The following is a 16,304-nucleotide window of genomic DNA, read 5'->3' as shown; positions in this document are numbered from 1 at the left end:
AGTTCCCTCATGACGGCACATCCAGGCATGACTCCAACACCATCATTAAGTTTGCCGATGACACAACAGTGGTAGGCCCGATCACCAACAACGACGAGACAACCTATAGGGAGGAGGTCAGAGACCTGGCCGTGTGGTGCCAGGACAACAACCTCTCCCTCAACGTGATCAAAACAAAGGAGATAACTGTGGACTACAGGAAAAGATTTGTCATGGGTCCTCAGATCCTCAAAAGGTTCTACAGCTGCACCAACGAAAGCATCCTGACTGGTTGCATCACTGCCTGGTATGGCAACTGCTTGGCCTCGGACCACAAGGCACTACAGAGGGTAGTGCGTACGGCCTAGTACATCACTGGGGCCAAGCTCCCTGCCATCCAGGACCTCTATACCAGGCAGTGTCAGAGGAAGGCCCTAAAAATGTTCAAAGACTCCAGCCACCCTAGTCATAGACTGTTCTCCCTGCTACCGCAAGGCAAGCGGTACCGGAGCGCCAAGTCTAGGTCCAAGGAACTTCTAAAGAGCTTCTACCCCCAAGCCATAAGACTCCTGAACAGCTAATCAAATGGCTACCCAGACTATTTGCATTGCCCCCCCCCCCCCCCCTCTTTTACACCCCTGCTACTCTCTGTTGTTATCATCTATGCATAGTCACTTTAATAACTCTACCTACATGTACATATTACCTCAACTAACCGGTGCCCCCGCACATTGATCCTGTACCGGTACCCCACTGTATATAGTCTCGCTATTGTTATTTTACTGCTGCTCTTTAATTACTTTTAACTTTTATTTCTTATTTTTATCCATATTTTTTTAACTGCATTGTTGGTTAGGGGCTCGTAAGTAAGCATTTCACTGTAAGGTATTCGGTGCATGCGACTAATCAAATTTGATTTGATTTGATGTGTCTCTCTTAAAAATCTGATCATGTTTTTTTGCATGGTTTTGTTTTATAAACATTGAAAGGGGGTGCTACAAGCCTCTCGGGATTTCTTACCTCTCCTGCACATGACTTTTGTCTACCTTTTAAACTTTCATTAATATTGTTTTGCATTTTCCTATGTGCAAATAAATAAATACAAATACATTAAAATAAGGGGAAAGTAATCCAAAAGTAATTTAAAGTAATCTGATTACATTACTGAGTTTGAGTCATCTGAAAGATACATTACTGATTACAATTTTTGGACAGATAACTGGTAACTGTAACGGATTACACTTAAAAAGTAACCTACCCAACCCTGCCCGGCGGCTTGTACGTGGTGCCTGGAAGCCAACGTAAAGGACAAGGGCGAGGGTATGGGCCGTCTGACCAATACAAGAAAACAGCACTTCACATCGATACAAGATGTGTGAATCTGGGCATCAACTTCCTCCTTAGTCAGAAAAGTCTAGGGTTAAGAGACACGTAAAGTAGCATATAGAAATAGGAAATTATTAATATTCGATGATAAAAACAAATGTCTCCTTCAATACCAAACTAGAAAGATCAATTGAGAATACTGAGACTCAGAGTAGGTCTGCTGAACAACTAAAAACAGACTGGGACAGAGTACCTGCGCTATTTTAATATTTCCAGGGTTCCTTCATATAGTAGGACTAGCTAAACAAAGGCAAGACAGCCAGCCATCAATTTTTTATCTATTGTGCCTTAGCACTGCACTGCACACCAGACAAGGTCTAAGGTATGTGTAAACTGGCTGCCAGGTCCATGGACACGGAGGCAGCACATGGTTTACACATTAAGGAGCAATAACTTGCAACTATGCATCAGTGGTGAGGAGAGAAGGAGAAGGTCACACCTGGGAACTATTCAATTGGATGATGTCTCAGCGTATTTACTGTACATAGAAGAGGAACATACACATACTGTATATGTGTCTTAAAACGCAATGGCTATACTGCTCTGCCAAGCAAAAATGCAGTAACTGCTCATAGCGTGGAACTGATAAAAATGGCTTTTATTTACCTTGGTTTCAAATCAAAGTCAAATCTTATTAGTCACGTGCGCTGAATACAACAGGTGTAGACCTTACAGTGAAATGCTTACTTACGAGCCCCTAACCAACAATGCCGTTTCAAAAAAAATACAGATAAGAGTAAGAAATAAAAAATAACAAGTAATTAAAGAGCATTAGTGAAATAATACAGAGTCAATGTGCGGGGGGGCACCGGTTATTTGAGGTAGTATGTACATGCAGGTAGAGTTTCACAGTTTCACCGTAACTTTATGCAGTTACTTTTAACATGACCCCCATTTTCTCCAAAACACAATACAATAGAGGCAGGATACTTGTCCACATGATTAAGCATGTATTTAATGTAGCAAGAATGATATTAACTCATTTTCAACCAAATTAGCAGTTGCTGCCTTTTTGCTTGGTAGGGCAGTATAGTGTAATCGGCCATAAAGTTGAGAGGACGCCCAATACTATTTCATCAGAAGGGGACCCTAGTGATTCTAGTATATTTTGTATAGAATGGATTCTCTTCAATGTTGAGTGGATAACCCTGTCTGTTCTATCTATTGCAATTCTAAAATGCAGCTCCAGAAGTCCTTGCTGAAAAGACAAAGGCAGGGTTTTTGGCTGGATATGGAAGCAGGAGGAGCTAACAGATCTGAGACTCTCATGCAGATTAATTGAAAAGCCAGGAGAAGCGAGAGAAAGAGAAGGAGAAAGAGCAAGCCCTGCCACAGACAATCTTTCTTTCCTCTGTCTGAGAGCTGCACCAGAGAGGTCCGCATGGGTCTCTGGGCTCTGTGTGAGAGCTGGACAGATGTATTACGTCCTTGTGTCCTCCCGTCTGCTTTTAGTGCAACGGCAAGGTCAGGAGGAGAGATGTGGGGCTGAACGCCCCTGCATGTTTGGTCAGTGTCCCAGAGGGCTAGAGTTAGATAGTCTAGTCTAGTGTGTACTTGGGCAGATGTCTGCTGTCGGGGGTTGCCTAGTTGATTCATAGCTTGATCCAAGACGAGTTTGGGGGGAAAACAGGTCTGGTGACTATAACTTCTCTCCACACTGTAGCCTACATACCATTCCAACATTGGGGGAAAAAAGTTTACAAAATGAGATGTACTGAATTTTTTCATTATTAACTACCGTGGCTCAGGGGCGTCGGCACGCCCACCCAATCAGATTGAGAAATGCCCTTTACTTGTCTGTTCTAAATGGGACATTATTTGCCTTTTTACCTCAACATGCAAACACCATCAGATATAATTGATGGCAAGCAGTGCATTGGGTTAGTCAGATTTGATGAAATATAGCAGAACCTATTAACTGGAAGGATGTTCACTCTCACGGGATAGATTGCCAAAAATAACTAACTGAAAGTCACACCTCCAATAAGCCACGTATATGACTGAGACATATGTCACCGTGCTTCTATGGCTATATGCACTATGCCACTGCCTATTGCATATGTACATTTAGAGGGCCGATTCAGGCTTAGAAATGTATGCTTTCCTACGCATGCCTTTCCTACCCACTTCTCAGTATTTGGTATTAAGACGTATCTTATTCAGTCACGTAAAGTGCTCTGCAAGTGTGAATACCTTGCGCACTCTGAATACATTTAATTCAATCGCTGAAAACCCTCTGGCCAACAGATTTTCTCGTGGAGTTTTGATTCAATAGGGTTTCCAGTACATTTATCTTAAGCCATCCCTTTAAATACGGTGTACTTTTTAGTTCGAATTTTGTTGACAGACTCGCTAGACTATATCGGGAGATCTAAATATATGCATATTCGTCTCCGTTTCAGCACCAATTGGTAGATTTAAAAATAGTCTGATCTTGTAGATTATTTAGGTTTAGGAAAGTATTTATGAATCATAAAAAAACAGGTTTGGAGAGCCTTTACCCCCGGAAAGAAAGAAAACGGTGGTATGATTCATACTGAAAACGTATCCATTCAGTTCTTCAATCCATTGTAAAGTTGGAAAATTTGTGTACATTTCATTACTTTAAGGAAAATATGTACAATAGTTGGTTATACCCTTGTCTATTGCCTGCACTAACCATGGAACTGTGTGATGACACGGCCAAGTATTGCGCCGTGTGTCGAGTTCAAACTGTTCCGGCTTGGGTTTGCATTGGGTTACATTGGGTCCATAACAATTGAAATAGCCTACATGTTTTAATATATTATGAACTGTTACAAATTATCCTCAGCAACAACGAGACGGCCGCGACAGCGTTTACAGAAGAAGCCAAATGAAGGTAAACGAAAGAATGGAATTAAATGGAATGATAATGTAGGCTATACCAACTGAAGGGAACTAACAGTAAATTGGAAGTTGAATATGTGTGGATATTAGGCCTACTGATATGTGTAGTTATTGGTCTATACTGGTACTGGCTAATATTTAACATGTTAGAAATAGGAAAAAGAAAAAGTCAGGGTAGCCTATAATTAAGACATTCGAGAGTGCCCATCCCTGCAAATTAAAAGGCCTCACAATTTAAATTATGCATAATGGCACAGCATTTCATAAACTTTACTGTGGGAATGTTGATATGTTGATACACTACCATTCAAAAGTTTGGGGTCACTTAGAAATGTCTTTGTTTTTGAAAGAAAAGCACATGTTTTGTCCATTAAAATAACATCAAATTGATCAGAAATACAGTGCAGACATTGTTAATGTTGTAAATGACTATTGTAGCTGGAAACGGCAGATTTTTAATGGAATATCTACATAGGTGTACAGAGGCCCATTATCAGCAACCATCACTCCTGTGTTCCAATGGCACTTTGTGTTAGCTAATCCAAGTTTATCATTTTAAAAGGCTAATTGATCATTAGAAAACCCTTTTGCAATTATGTTAGCACAGCTGAAAACTGTTGAGCTGATTAAAGAAGCAATAAAACTGGCCTTCTTTAGACTAGTTGAGTATCTGGAGCATCAGCATTTGTGGGTTCGATTACAGGCTCAAAATGGCCAGAAACAAATAACTTTCTTCTGAAACTTGTCAGTCTATTCTTGTTCTGAGAAATGAAGGCTATTCCATGCGAGAAATTTCCAAGAAACTGAAGATCTCGTACAACGCTGTGTACTACTCCCTTCACAGAACAGCGGAAACTGGCTTTAACCAGAATAGAAAGAGGAGTGGGAGACCTCGGTGCACAACTGAGCAAGAGGACAAGTGCATTAGAGTGTCTAGTTTGAGAAACAGACGCCTCACAAGTCCTCAACTGGCAGCTTCATTAAATAGTACCCGCAAAACATCAGTCTCAACGTCAGCAGTGAAGAGGCGACTCCGGGATGCTGGCTTTCTAGGCAGAGTTCCTCTGTCCAGTGTCTGTGTTCTTTTGCCCATCTTAATCTTTTCTTTTTATTGGCCAGTCTGAGATATGGCTTTGTCTTTGCAGCTCTGCCTAGAAGGCCAGCTTCCCGGAGTCGCCTCTCCAATGTTGAGACTGGTGTTTAGCTCTTTTCCAGTTGTAAATTACAGTGCATGGAGAATGGTATTATTTCTATAGACAAAAATGATCTGTAAATGCATTTTCCACTTGGAACTGGTAGGTTCACTAGATGTTATTCATGGTTTCTTCGTGGGTAAAGGTAGTGGAATTATTAGGGAATTAAATCAAGATTAGAATATGGAGTCTGTGTTGACACACCTCCGCCTCATCTTCATATTTTTTATTTTTTTTATTTCACCTTTATTTAACCAGGTAGGCAAGTTGAGAACAAGTTCTCATTTATAATATATTCAATCTCCATCCCGAATAAATAGCAGGTGAATAGCATGCTATCCTCATGCTTAAGTTTAAGATCAGAATCCACATAGAGAGAAACGTGCATAATAATGTAATTACGGGGCCTCCCGAGTGGTGCCTGCGGGCTAAGGCACTGAATCGCAGTGCTAGAGGCGTCACTACAGACCCGGGTTTAATCCCGAGCTGTATCACGACCGGCCGTGATCAGGAGTCCCATAGGGCAGCGCACAATTGGCCCAACGTTGTCCGGGTTAGGGGAGGGTTTGGCTAGGGTGGGGAACAGAGCTGGGGAACTGACAAATATAGGGGAGGTAATAAAACAGATGATAGAGTCCAGGTGAGTCCAATAAATCGCTGATGCTCGTGATGAGGGAAGGCAGGTGTGCGTAATTATGGTGGCAGGAGTGCGTAATACAGGGCAGCCTGGCGCCCTCGAGTGCCAGGGGGGAAGAGCGGGAGCAGGCATGACAGTACCCCCCACTCTAGGGGCACCACCCAGCATCCCACCTGGGCGAGCCTGACGGGCCAGCGGAGGCACGGACGCTGGACAAGCCGGCTGGGCGTAAAATCCCGACAAACCGGCAGAGCCGTGGGAGCCTGGCGAGCCGGCTGAGGCATAGGAGTCTGACAATCCGGCTGAGGCGTGAAAGCCTGTCGATCCCGCTGAGGCATGGGAGACCGATGACCCGGCTGAGGCGTAGCAGCCTGACGAGCCAGCTGGGCGTAAAAACCTGACGATCCGGCTGAGGCCTGACGCAGGACGGGCGCCTGCCGAGTCAACCGGGGCAAGGAAACCTCTCGAGCCCGCTAGGGCGTGGGAGCCCAACGAGCTGGCTTAGGCACCCCTGGTTCCATCGGCGGCAGGCCCCGGACCCGACGTCACCACCAACCGGAATGCCAGCACTCCCCGATGCTTCGTTTGCTGGCTGCTGCATTCTGTAAGGACCGACGCCGGAGATGAGAAGGAGGTACGGAGAGTTGAACATTTAATGTAGGTGAGACATGGAACAGGACAAGAACAGCGTCAGAACCAGGTAACAAATGACATATGAACATTAATGCAGCAGCGGTGAACAAAGCTGGGGAACTGACAAATATAGGGGAGGTAATAAAACAGGTGATAGAGTCCAGTTGAGTCCAATAAATCGCTGATGCGTGTGACGAGAGAAGGCAGGTGTGCGTAATGATGGTGGCAGGAGTGCGTAATGCAGGGCAGCCTGGCGCCCTCGAGTGCCAGGGGGGAAGAGCGGGAGCAGGCATGACAGAGATGAGCGATAAAATTGTAAATGCTCCTCTTTGCTCCATGGAAAAATGTGTAGAATTGCAGGAAATTAGCTTTAAAACAGCTACATTTTCTCTTTGCCCCATGCCAAAATGTGTAAAATTGCAGGAAGTTAGCTGCTTTTTTTGGCCCACCCACATTTTTGCTGGTACTGAATCACTGGTATTACATAACAGATGTTGCTGACGTTGTGAAATTGTGTAGCAATGTGAGCTCCACTCCAAGTTTCAAACTATGCAAAGATAAATTATTCAGTGTTGCCAAATCAGTGAAAGAAACCATTATATTAGTCAAGTTAACAGAAGTTATTTATTTAGTTATGATTAAGTTTTTATAAATGAGTTATTTCGTTTTTTAGGTCATGTGTTCATCAACACATGAGGAAGCTCAAACTGCAGAATGGATGTATGCATGGCTTTGACCCAAAAAATATTAAGAGGTGAAATTGTAAAAAATGTATTTAAGAAAAGGAGAAGGAAAAAGCGAGATTAAAGGGATTCCATGCTCGATAAGATCTGCATAGTTGGCCTGCAGGAAATGATCTCATACAGTTCAAGTTTTCTATTGGTTTGCATTGAAACTCCAGCCAGTGGAGCAGGCCAATCTGATACACATCTGAAACATCTTGATCACATTCTCTTACATAATATACAGACATACATAGAGGAGCAGTCCTAAGTGTTGTTTCCCACCACTGTGTCAAAAGACAAGGGCAAGGGCTAACCTGACCATCACATTGGTCATTCCAAAAATGAAGATGAATTGATGACAAAAGAAATCTGTGGAGTGCCTGAAAGTAATGTACCTGAAATAACATACAATACAAATTCATCCAGATGTCAACAGCAGGATGACTCATTCCTCTATATTTGTAGCACTCTAAAGCCCTCAGCATGGTACTGTATCTAGCCTACTAGTATTATGGAAAACACAATCAGGTAACCATCTGGAAGGATATTATCCTGAACCAAAATTGTTTGACCAAAATTGAAAAGACCAGTAAGATATTGGACTGTTTGAAATATACTGTATTTTGCACCGGGGATGGCCCAAAAAAAGCAGGCCAGGCTACCTGCCGTGAGAGTGATGCAGTAGTGGGCCCTAAAGTATCAAAAACAAAAGGTATACTTAATTTACCCACTATAATAGAATAGATTCAGAGAACAATAACAGCCATTGCTTGAACTGTGACTGTTGGAGTTCCTACTTGTATTGGGAAAGCCGCAATGAACTTCCTTGCTCTTTTTCATCTTGACCCTAAAAAGCCCTGCACACGAAAAAACAATTTGTCTGTGTAACAGTATAACTTTAAACCGTCCCCTCGCCCCGACCTCGGGCGCGAACCAGGGACCCTCTGCACACATCAACAACAGTCACCCACGAAGCATCGTTACCCATCGCTCCACAAAGGCCACGGCCCTTGCAGAGCAAGGGGCAACACTACATCTAGATTTCAGAGCAAGTGACGTAACTGATTGAAACGCTACTAGTGCGTACCCGCTAACTAGCTAGCCATTTCACATCCGTTACATCTGCATACTTTTCCATTTCCCTCAGATTTTGTAAACCTGCGTAGTCGCACATCTTGGTCCAATCATCTAACACTCTACCAATGTCATAATGAATTTTGTCCCTCCTGTCTTTTCACATTTTCAGGCACTGTGTGCCGAGGAGGAACTGTATTCATATATAATGAATAAATCCAGCCACATATAAACTCTCTAAACGTCACAGACAACAGACCTTTCAAAAAAAGACCAGATGTTGACAAGAAGCTGGACATGGAATTCAATACCCGTGATGGAGTGTCTCACGGTTGAATATACATCAGAAACAGAATGGAGAAAAAAATGTCTAAACGACTAGACTATAGGAAAGATCAGTCCCTAGGACAAAAACAAGGATTCATCTGAGTCGCCACTCTTCATCTGTCTGAGAAACTGGGAAAATGAAACAGTTTCCATTATTGTGGATGGAGCTGAAGTGGTTGATGTGGTTGGTAGCAGGGTTACGAGAAATTCCATTAAAGTTATGAAAACCATATGGCACAAGGGAAAACCACCGTCCAGCACAGCAGCCCCCCTCCTCCACACACTCAGTCATTACATACAATCCTTTTTCCTTTACGTACCCTCCTTCTTTCTCTCTTCCCTCCCTCCCCCCTCTTTTCTTTCTCCTGCAGATCAGTTAGAATGCTGCTAACAACGCAGAGGTAGACCAGCAGCGAGCTCAGGAGGAAGGCCTCTGACTAAATAACTCTGACTAATAACAGAAGTGTTTTGTTCGGGAGAAGTGGTCGAACATTGAAACAAAGCTGAAATAAAAAAAATTTTTTTTTTACTTGGAGAGAGGTGTAGGGAGGTGGAAAAAAACAGTGGTACAGATGGGGAAGATGATCTGTGCCCTGCGCTCCTTTGCTCTTCTGTGGGCCTGCTGGCTTCCCTCGACTCTGGGACAAGAGCTGCAGGAGCAAGATGCTCTCTGCGCTGCAGATGGCTGCTACGCCGTCTATTTCCAACGCAAGACCTTTCGGGAGTCGGCAAGGTTCTGCAAGGACAAAGGTGGTTCCCTGGCAACCCTAAAGAGTTCTGAGGAGGTGGCTGTGGTCCATGAGCTCCTGTCGTCTGTGGAGCAACGAGGACCACGGGCCAGGGTCAGACTGTGGATAGGGCTCCATCGCCAGCCCAGGCAGTGCTCTGCCACACGCCCACTCAGGGGATTCCAATGGATCACAGGTGAACAGGACACGCAATACACCAACTGGCTGAGGGCGGACTCACCTAGTACTTGTGCCGCGCCCCGCTGTGTCGTCATGAGTGTCAACACTGCTGCTGACACCCGGGAGCAGCACGACAACTTCAAGTGGCTGGATGGCTCCTGCTCACTGGCTGTGGATGGATTCATGTGTCACTACACCTACAGGGGGATGTGCCCTTCTCTGAAGAGTGAGGGAGGCGGACCTGCTCTGTACACCACCCCTTTCAGCCTGCTCAGCACCATCCTCACTCACATCCCCTTTGGCTCAGTGGCCACCCTTCCCTGCCCAAATAATGAAGACAGCTTAGGAGACCAGTCTGTTCTTTGCATGCTGAGGGAAGACGGGAGTGTGGGCTGGTCAAAGGATTCCCCCCTCTGCTCTGATGGCCTCCAGGACTGGTGTGAAGAAGAAAATGGTGGCTGTGAACATTTCTGTCAGAATGCTGACACACAGTATTACTGTGAGTGTTCTGACGGCTTCACACTGGCAGAGGACGGCCAGACCTGCCAGCCGAACCATTCCTGTGGCAATGCCAACTGTGAGTTTGACTGTGAGGAGACCGCTAAGGGATTCCGCTGCAAATGTCCAAACGGATACCTGCTGGCACCTGATGGACGCAATTGCCTGGATGTGGATGAGTGTCTCCGGGGCCCCTGCCTTCATATATGTGTCAATGCTCCTGGGACATTCGAGTGCCACTGTAACCAGGGCTACGAGCCCGATGAAGATGGCGAGTGTGTGGATGTTGACGAATGCAACGATTCCAGTCGCTGTGAACACAGATGTGAGAACACACCTGGTTCCTTTGCCTGCCACTGCCGCCAAGGCTACACTGAGTTGCCCGACGATCCAGGCTTATGCCAGGACGTGGATGAGTGCCAGACCTCCGCCAGCTGCCACCAGAAGTGTCTCAACTATATGGGTGGGTTTGAGTGCTATTGTGAGGCAGGGTACGAGCTGCAGTCAGACCAGTACTCCTGCATGGCTATTCCAGAAGGTGATGACGAGTATTCATCAACACCAACCTCGTCCTACCAAACCTGGGTTACAGACAGAGACTGGGTTACAGACACCACACGCTTGGAGTGGCTGACAGAGCAGACAGTCCTTGAGAGGCTTCCGACTGACCTGGGCTGGTTTACAGAGGCCCCGCAGGAGGAGACAACATCTACACCGGTTCCTCGCAGGCCGTCGGATGGCCATAACTCACACTGGGGTGTTCTCGCGCGGAGAAAGCCCGCTCGGAACACTGTCACACCCTCGCCCAGCTCGTCCTCGCAGGAAGATGATGACACTCAAAGCCAAGCAAGTGATCCCTCAGTGGTGTCCAGGGTTAGTGACAGCCACCGCGCAGCAGTCCAGAATGACAAGGGAGCTGGGAGAGTGGTAGAAACCCCAGACATTGACTCTGACACTAAGGCCACCACCACCACACTCAGAGTCCCACCTCCAGCCCAAACAGTGTTTGCCTCAGGGGCCCAGTGGCCTGAGAGTAAAGGCAAAAGGAAGCATGACAAGAGCTGGCTACTAGTAGCACTCCTGGTGCCCCTGTGTGTTTTCATTGTGGTGATGCTGGCTCTAGGCATTGTGTACTGCACTAGCTGTGCTGTAGAACAAAACAAGAGTATCACTGACTGTTACCGCTGGATCATCACCTCCAAGTCAGAGGGGGGAAACAAGGCGAAATCTCGTGCTTGACCATTAGAGGTGATACTGTCTTTTTAGTGAATAGTTCTGAAAGAGGGGGGTGAATAAGGGACAGGGTTGAATAAAGGACACTGACAGCATCCAGACCACCCACCTGATGGCGTCTGCCGCCACCACTGTGAAACTGGACCCCTGCAATACTCCTGTGGAACATCCCAGCGTCTCTGAAGTCCATGTAGGAAGAATGCTTATTTTGGTGCTCCAGAAATCATGACTACGTTTAAATGAAGTGGTGTTTTTTTTAGATGTTGTAAAGATCTGATAAACGGTCATGAGGACAGGGGATACGACGTTGTCGAGAGGAAGTGGTGGCTCCTATTTCACTGCTGGTGCTTTTTTGCTCACCATAAGAAAATGTCTTAAGTCATTGTTAGTTCAACAGGTGCTAAAGTCAACAGCATTATGTACTGTAGACCTCGTTGTTGAGGTTGCTCATAATAAACAGAATAAACTTCAGAGTACTAATTTAAGAAACCCAGATGAGAAACACTCCCATCACATGAATTGTGTGGAGGTGAACAGAAACGCTCCAATTATATAATATTTGGATATGTTGCAGTTTGTAATGTTTACCCACGTGTGTTAGTCAGGCCTAATCGAATTGTGTCCTTCTAGAAGCACTGAATATGCATTGGATTTGAATAAAATCAATAAACCATTGCTGTTTTGTTTGATTGATGTACCTCATACCGGGAAATTATTAGGAATATTGTGTAACTTAGACTATCCCAACAGCAAGAGAAATTCCTATTTTTATCTGCCTCTTCTTGCCTTTTATTGGGAAACAGCGCCCCCAAGCGGTAGGGCCTAGGCCTATATTTGTAAAAGATCATAGTAGATTTACAACTGTATCCCTTTCACGAACCAAAAATGTGGGGTTCTCTTCTCCTTAAGTTAAGACTCTATCTATTAGGTCAGAACACATCACAATCATCAGGACTTTTACTCAGCCTATAATAAGTGATTGTGCTATAATCCATATACTTATTTTTCCTAATTTTGGTAACACTTCCTATGAATACCCTCTTTATAATGCATTAGGATATTTTATAATTCTTTATGATATGCATGCATTAGAGAGTCGGGCTAAGACTCTGATTCTTCACTTTAAAAGTATTCCAAACAAAAAACATTGATTGCTAAACTAAACAAACCTCACAAGGACTACTTTTAACAATTTCCACAGGGATTTTTAAAAAACACACACATTTACTCGAGGAACAGCGCAGATGTAAAGATTTGGTAACAGAATGGCGGTAAAATCTCCCTCAGTTTTTTTGTGAGCACGTTTTTCAAAATCTCTGTTAAACATATACTTCGAATTAAGATTCAAAGATGTCTGCAGAAAGAATCGGGTGACAGCTATGATAGGACACCTTGAGTTTGAAAAAAATCTATTTTAGTTATTGAACTACAATAAGTGAAGTGGATTAGCACCAGGTAACAGAATGATGGTAACACAATGACATCATGGCTCCCTGATTTGTAATATACAGAAATGCAGAGCCTAATTATGAATGTCATTTTGTTCATGGTGATGTATCCTGAATAGGTAAACAAAGGTATAAAAGTGTATTATCCTCCTTTGCATGTTTGGGTATTATTCTACTACACACTGGCTATTATTCTAATGAGCTCCGCCCCCAAACAAGACCAAATTTGATTGGGACTGAACCAAATGTGTACCAATCATAGACATCTATGTTTCATAAGTTAGTTGGGACATCACAGTACAGCACAGTAGAGTACACTTGAGTAAAGTAGAGTATAGTTCAGTGCAGTACAGTAAAGTACAGTACAATAGAGTATAATTCAGTACAGTACAGTGCAATATATGTTACTGTACACTGCCCTCTACTCTAGTGTGCTCTACTGTACTAAACTCTACTGTACAGTACGGTACTTTATTGTACTCAACTATACTCTACTCGAATTGTCTTTACTGTGTACTACACTCTACTGTACTATACTGTAATGTGCTGTCCAAACCAAATGTTTGAAGCAGGCGTTTATGATTGGTTCAGAATTGGACTGACTATATTTCAAATACTTTTCAACGTCCATGGATATCCAGTGTTGGTCAGTGCTCAGCGGGTGAGAGGGCAGTTATATTAAATGGACACACGACAGAAAGAGAAAGAACACACTGAGCATAACAGTAGGCCAGTGGAAGGTAGGACAGTAGCAGGTGACCCAACTGTGGTTTGTGACATCTATGATTTCCCATTGTAGCCAATTCAATTGCAGTCATTCTGTTACAGATTTTTTGGTCATTCTGTTACCAATTTTGTAACAGAATGACGCATTTTAATCAATAAGTAATAAACGAAATTGTTAGCAGCAAAAACACTATAGCTAATTGATAGGCCTACCTTTACTTGTTACTTCTGTGAACTTGCATTATCCTCCCTCCTCATGAGGGAGAGAAATGAGAAAATATCTTAAAGATATGTGGGTTTTTGGTAACAGAATGACAAGACACTAGTCAATGTTTCTTAAACTTACAGAAGGCAAAACATTTCTGCTGAACTAAACAGTGCTGTGTTGGAGACCACCTAAAGTGAGACCGATTCAAGACCAAGACCGGGAGGGGGAGAATGTGTCCGAGATCGAATCAAGGTCGAGACCAGAGACCGAGACCGAGTCCAATTCAAGACCATGATTGTAATTCTGGATCCTGTCAGTGTCCTTTATTCAACCCTGTCCCTTATTCGCCCCCCTCTTTCAGAGCTATTCGCTAAAAAGACAGTATCGCCTCTAATGGTCAAGCACGAGATTTCGCCTTGTTTTCCCCCTCTGACTTGGAGGTGATGATCCAGCGGTAACAGTCAGTGATACTCTTGTTTTGTTCTACAGCACAGCTAGTGCAGTACACAATGCCTAGAGCCAGCATCACCACAATGAAAACACACAGGGGCACCAGGAGTGCTACTAGTAGCCAGCTCTTGTCATGCTTCCTTTTGCCTTTACTCTCAGGCCACTGGGCCCCAGAGGCAAACACTGTTTGGGCTGGAGGTGGGACTATGAGTGTGGTGGTGGTGGCCTTAGTGTCAGAGTCAATTGACATACTTTACATGAGTGTTGGTATTGCCGTTGCTGTCATTTCAGCATCATTAACCTGTCACACGCTGAAGGCCTTGGTCCAAAAGGTTCGCCACTGCGCAAACATGTCTATAATCGATATAAAGACTGTTCAGGTATGAATGTTTCAGGAAGGAGTGTATGTATTTGGCCTGGCGAAGTGGTTTTATGCGCTTACTGAATGGAAGCTGATAATTATGAGTTTTTTACTACGCTGTTCTCGGCTGGTCTCCAGATGTAATTACGAGTCCTCGCTGTCCGAAACCGAGTTAAGACCGACACTGAGACAAGACCAAGAGATTAAAAATGTGGTATTGAGACCGGACTCGTACTACAACACTGAAACTAAATATGCATGTTGTTATTAGTTGTCAGGGGTCTTTACTTCAACATGATTGTGTTTTGATGTATTTCTAATACCTTGTAAGACTTTTTCTGGTGGATGTTTTCTAAGACCTCTTTTCCATCTGACAAGAAATCAAAGCCTTTGCTTATTCCAAACTTTTAGGGTGGAAAATGGTTGAACATTTTATATATTGGTTCAGATTTGGACTGACAAAATCCCCCCAAAACATATGGAATTTTAGCTTTCATTTCACAATAAATATTATGTGCTCCTATCAACTTCACGTTAGTACTTATGGTGCTTTTTACATGGAAATGCAGCATGCCCAGTACTAGCCTAAATGACCAGGCTGTATAAAGCCTTCGCCTATGTCTTGCTTTTGTAATTCATATTATAAATAAATGCTGTTCTAATTCATATGTAAAGTACTTTTTGCAGACACTCGTAGATACGAAACAACACCTACAAAAGTAATTGTTGGAAAAACATTTGTCGACGAGGATGGGATTCGAACCCACGCGTGCAGAGCACAATGGATTAGCAGTCCATCGCCTTAACCACTCGGCCACCTCGTCAGTTAATGTCATTGCAGAAAATATCAGTTTATATACATTTAAATGCTTCACTGTTTAACTTTTAGATGTCTTTGCACCGGTTTACCGTAGTAAAGCTAATGTAGCTATAGATTTATACAACATTCTAAGGTGGGAAAAGCAGTCTCATCTCAGTCAGCTGCCAGTGTGTGGTGTGCCAGATAGGCGTCAGCGGAACATTTGACGGAAATGCTAGCTAGCTGTCAGCAGTCTTTGTACAACAGAGCTATGGCAGTTTTTTAACTCACATTTATTGATTGAATGGTCACTGTACAGTAAGATAAAAAGTTTCAATCTTTATCATTGTAATAACGTGCAGTATTTAATAGGCTGTACATCAAAATGTGTTAGTTAAGTTGAGTCCATTACATTTGTAATAAAATTCACAATAGGCCTAGTTTTGGAGAAATATATGGACCTTACAGAAATTTTGGCTCTATTTCTTCTTGCCTGGAAACCCGATGTTGAATTGGATTGAATTCTATGTCTGGCAGAAAATAGCGTTTGTTTGAATCAGGAAAGTTTCCTCTCACGACCTCTACAAGCAAGAATGGTTTCTATGAGATACCCTGTAAGAGCCTTATGCATAATAAATCCAATCAGTGTCATAAGTAAAAAAGATTTGGTCATGTGGCAAGTATATATATGCCAATGGGAAGAGTATCGAATGCCAGCGGAGGTTATACACCATATATACAAAAGTATGTGGACACCCCTTCATATTAGTGGATTCAGCTATTTCAGCCACACCCGTTGCTGACAGGTGTATAAAATTGAACACACCGCCATGCAATCTCCATAGACAAAC

General features: G+C 43.6%; 1 protein-coding gene and 1 non-coding gene across 2 annotated transcripts; one reads left to right on the top strand and one right to left on the bottom strand.

Moving 5' to 3' along the window:
* Window positions 1-9,394: 9,394 nt before the first annotated feature.
* On the top strand, window positions 9,395-11,467 carry LOC120057590 (endosialin-like). The gene has a single exon (XM_039006164.1). It carries the CDS (start codon window positions 9,395-9,397, stop codon window positions 11,465-11,467), a length of 2,073 nt encoding a protein of 690 aa, XP_038862092.1.
* A 3,929-nt stretch (window positions 11,468-15,396) lies between these two features.
* On the bottom strand, window positions 15,397-15,478 carry trnas-gcu. Its single transcript has one exon. It is a non-coding gene; the product is annotated as a tRNA-Ser (tRNA).
* Between the last annotated feature and the right edge of the window lie 826 nt (window positions 15,479-16,304).

This window comes from Salvelinus namaycush, chromosome 12 (assembly GCF_016432855.1).
Source record: "Salvelinus namaycush isolate Seneca chromosome 12, SaNama_1.0, whole genome shotgun sequence".
NCBI classification, from domain to species: Eukaryota; Metazoa; Chordata; class Actinopteri; order Salmoniformes; family Salmonidae; genus Salvelinus; species Salvelinus namaycush.
Note: the sequence above shows the minus strand (reverse complement) of the source record. Positions and strands in the feature narration are given on the sequence as shown.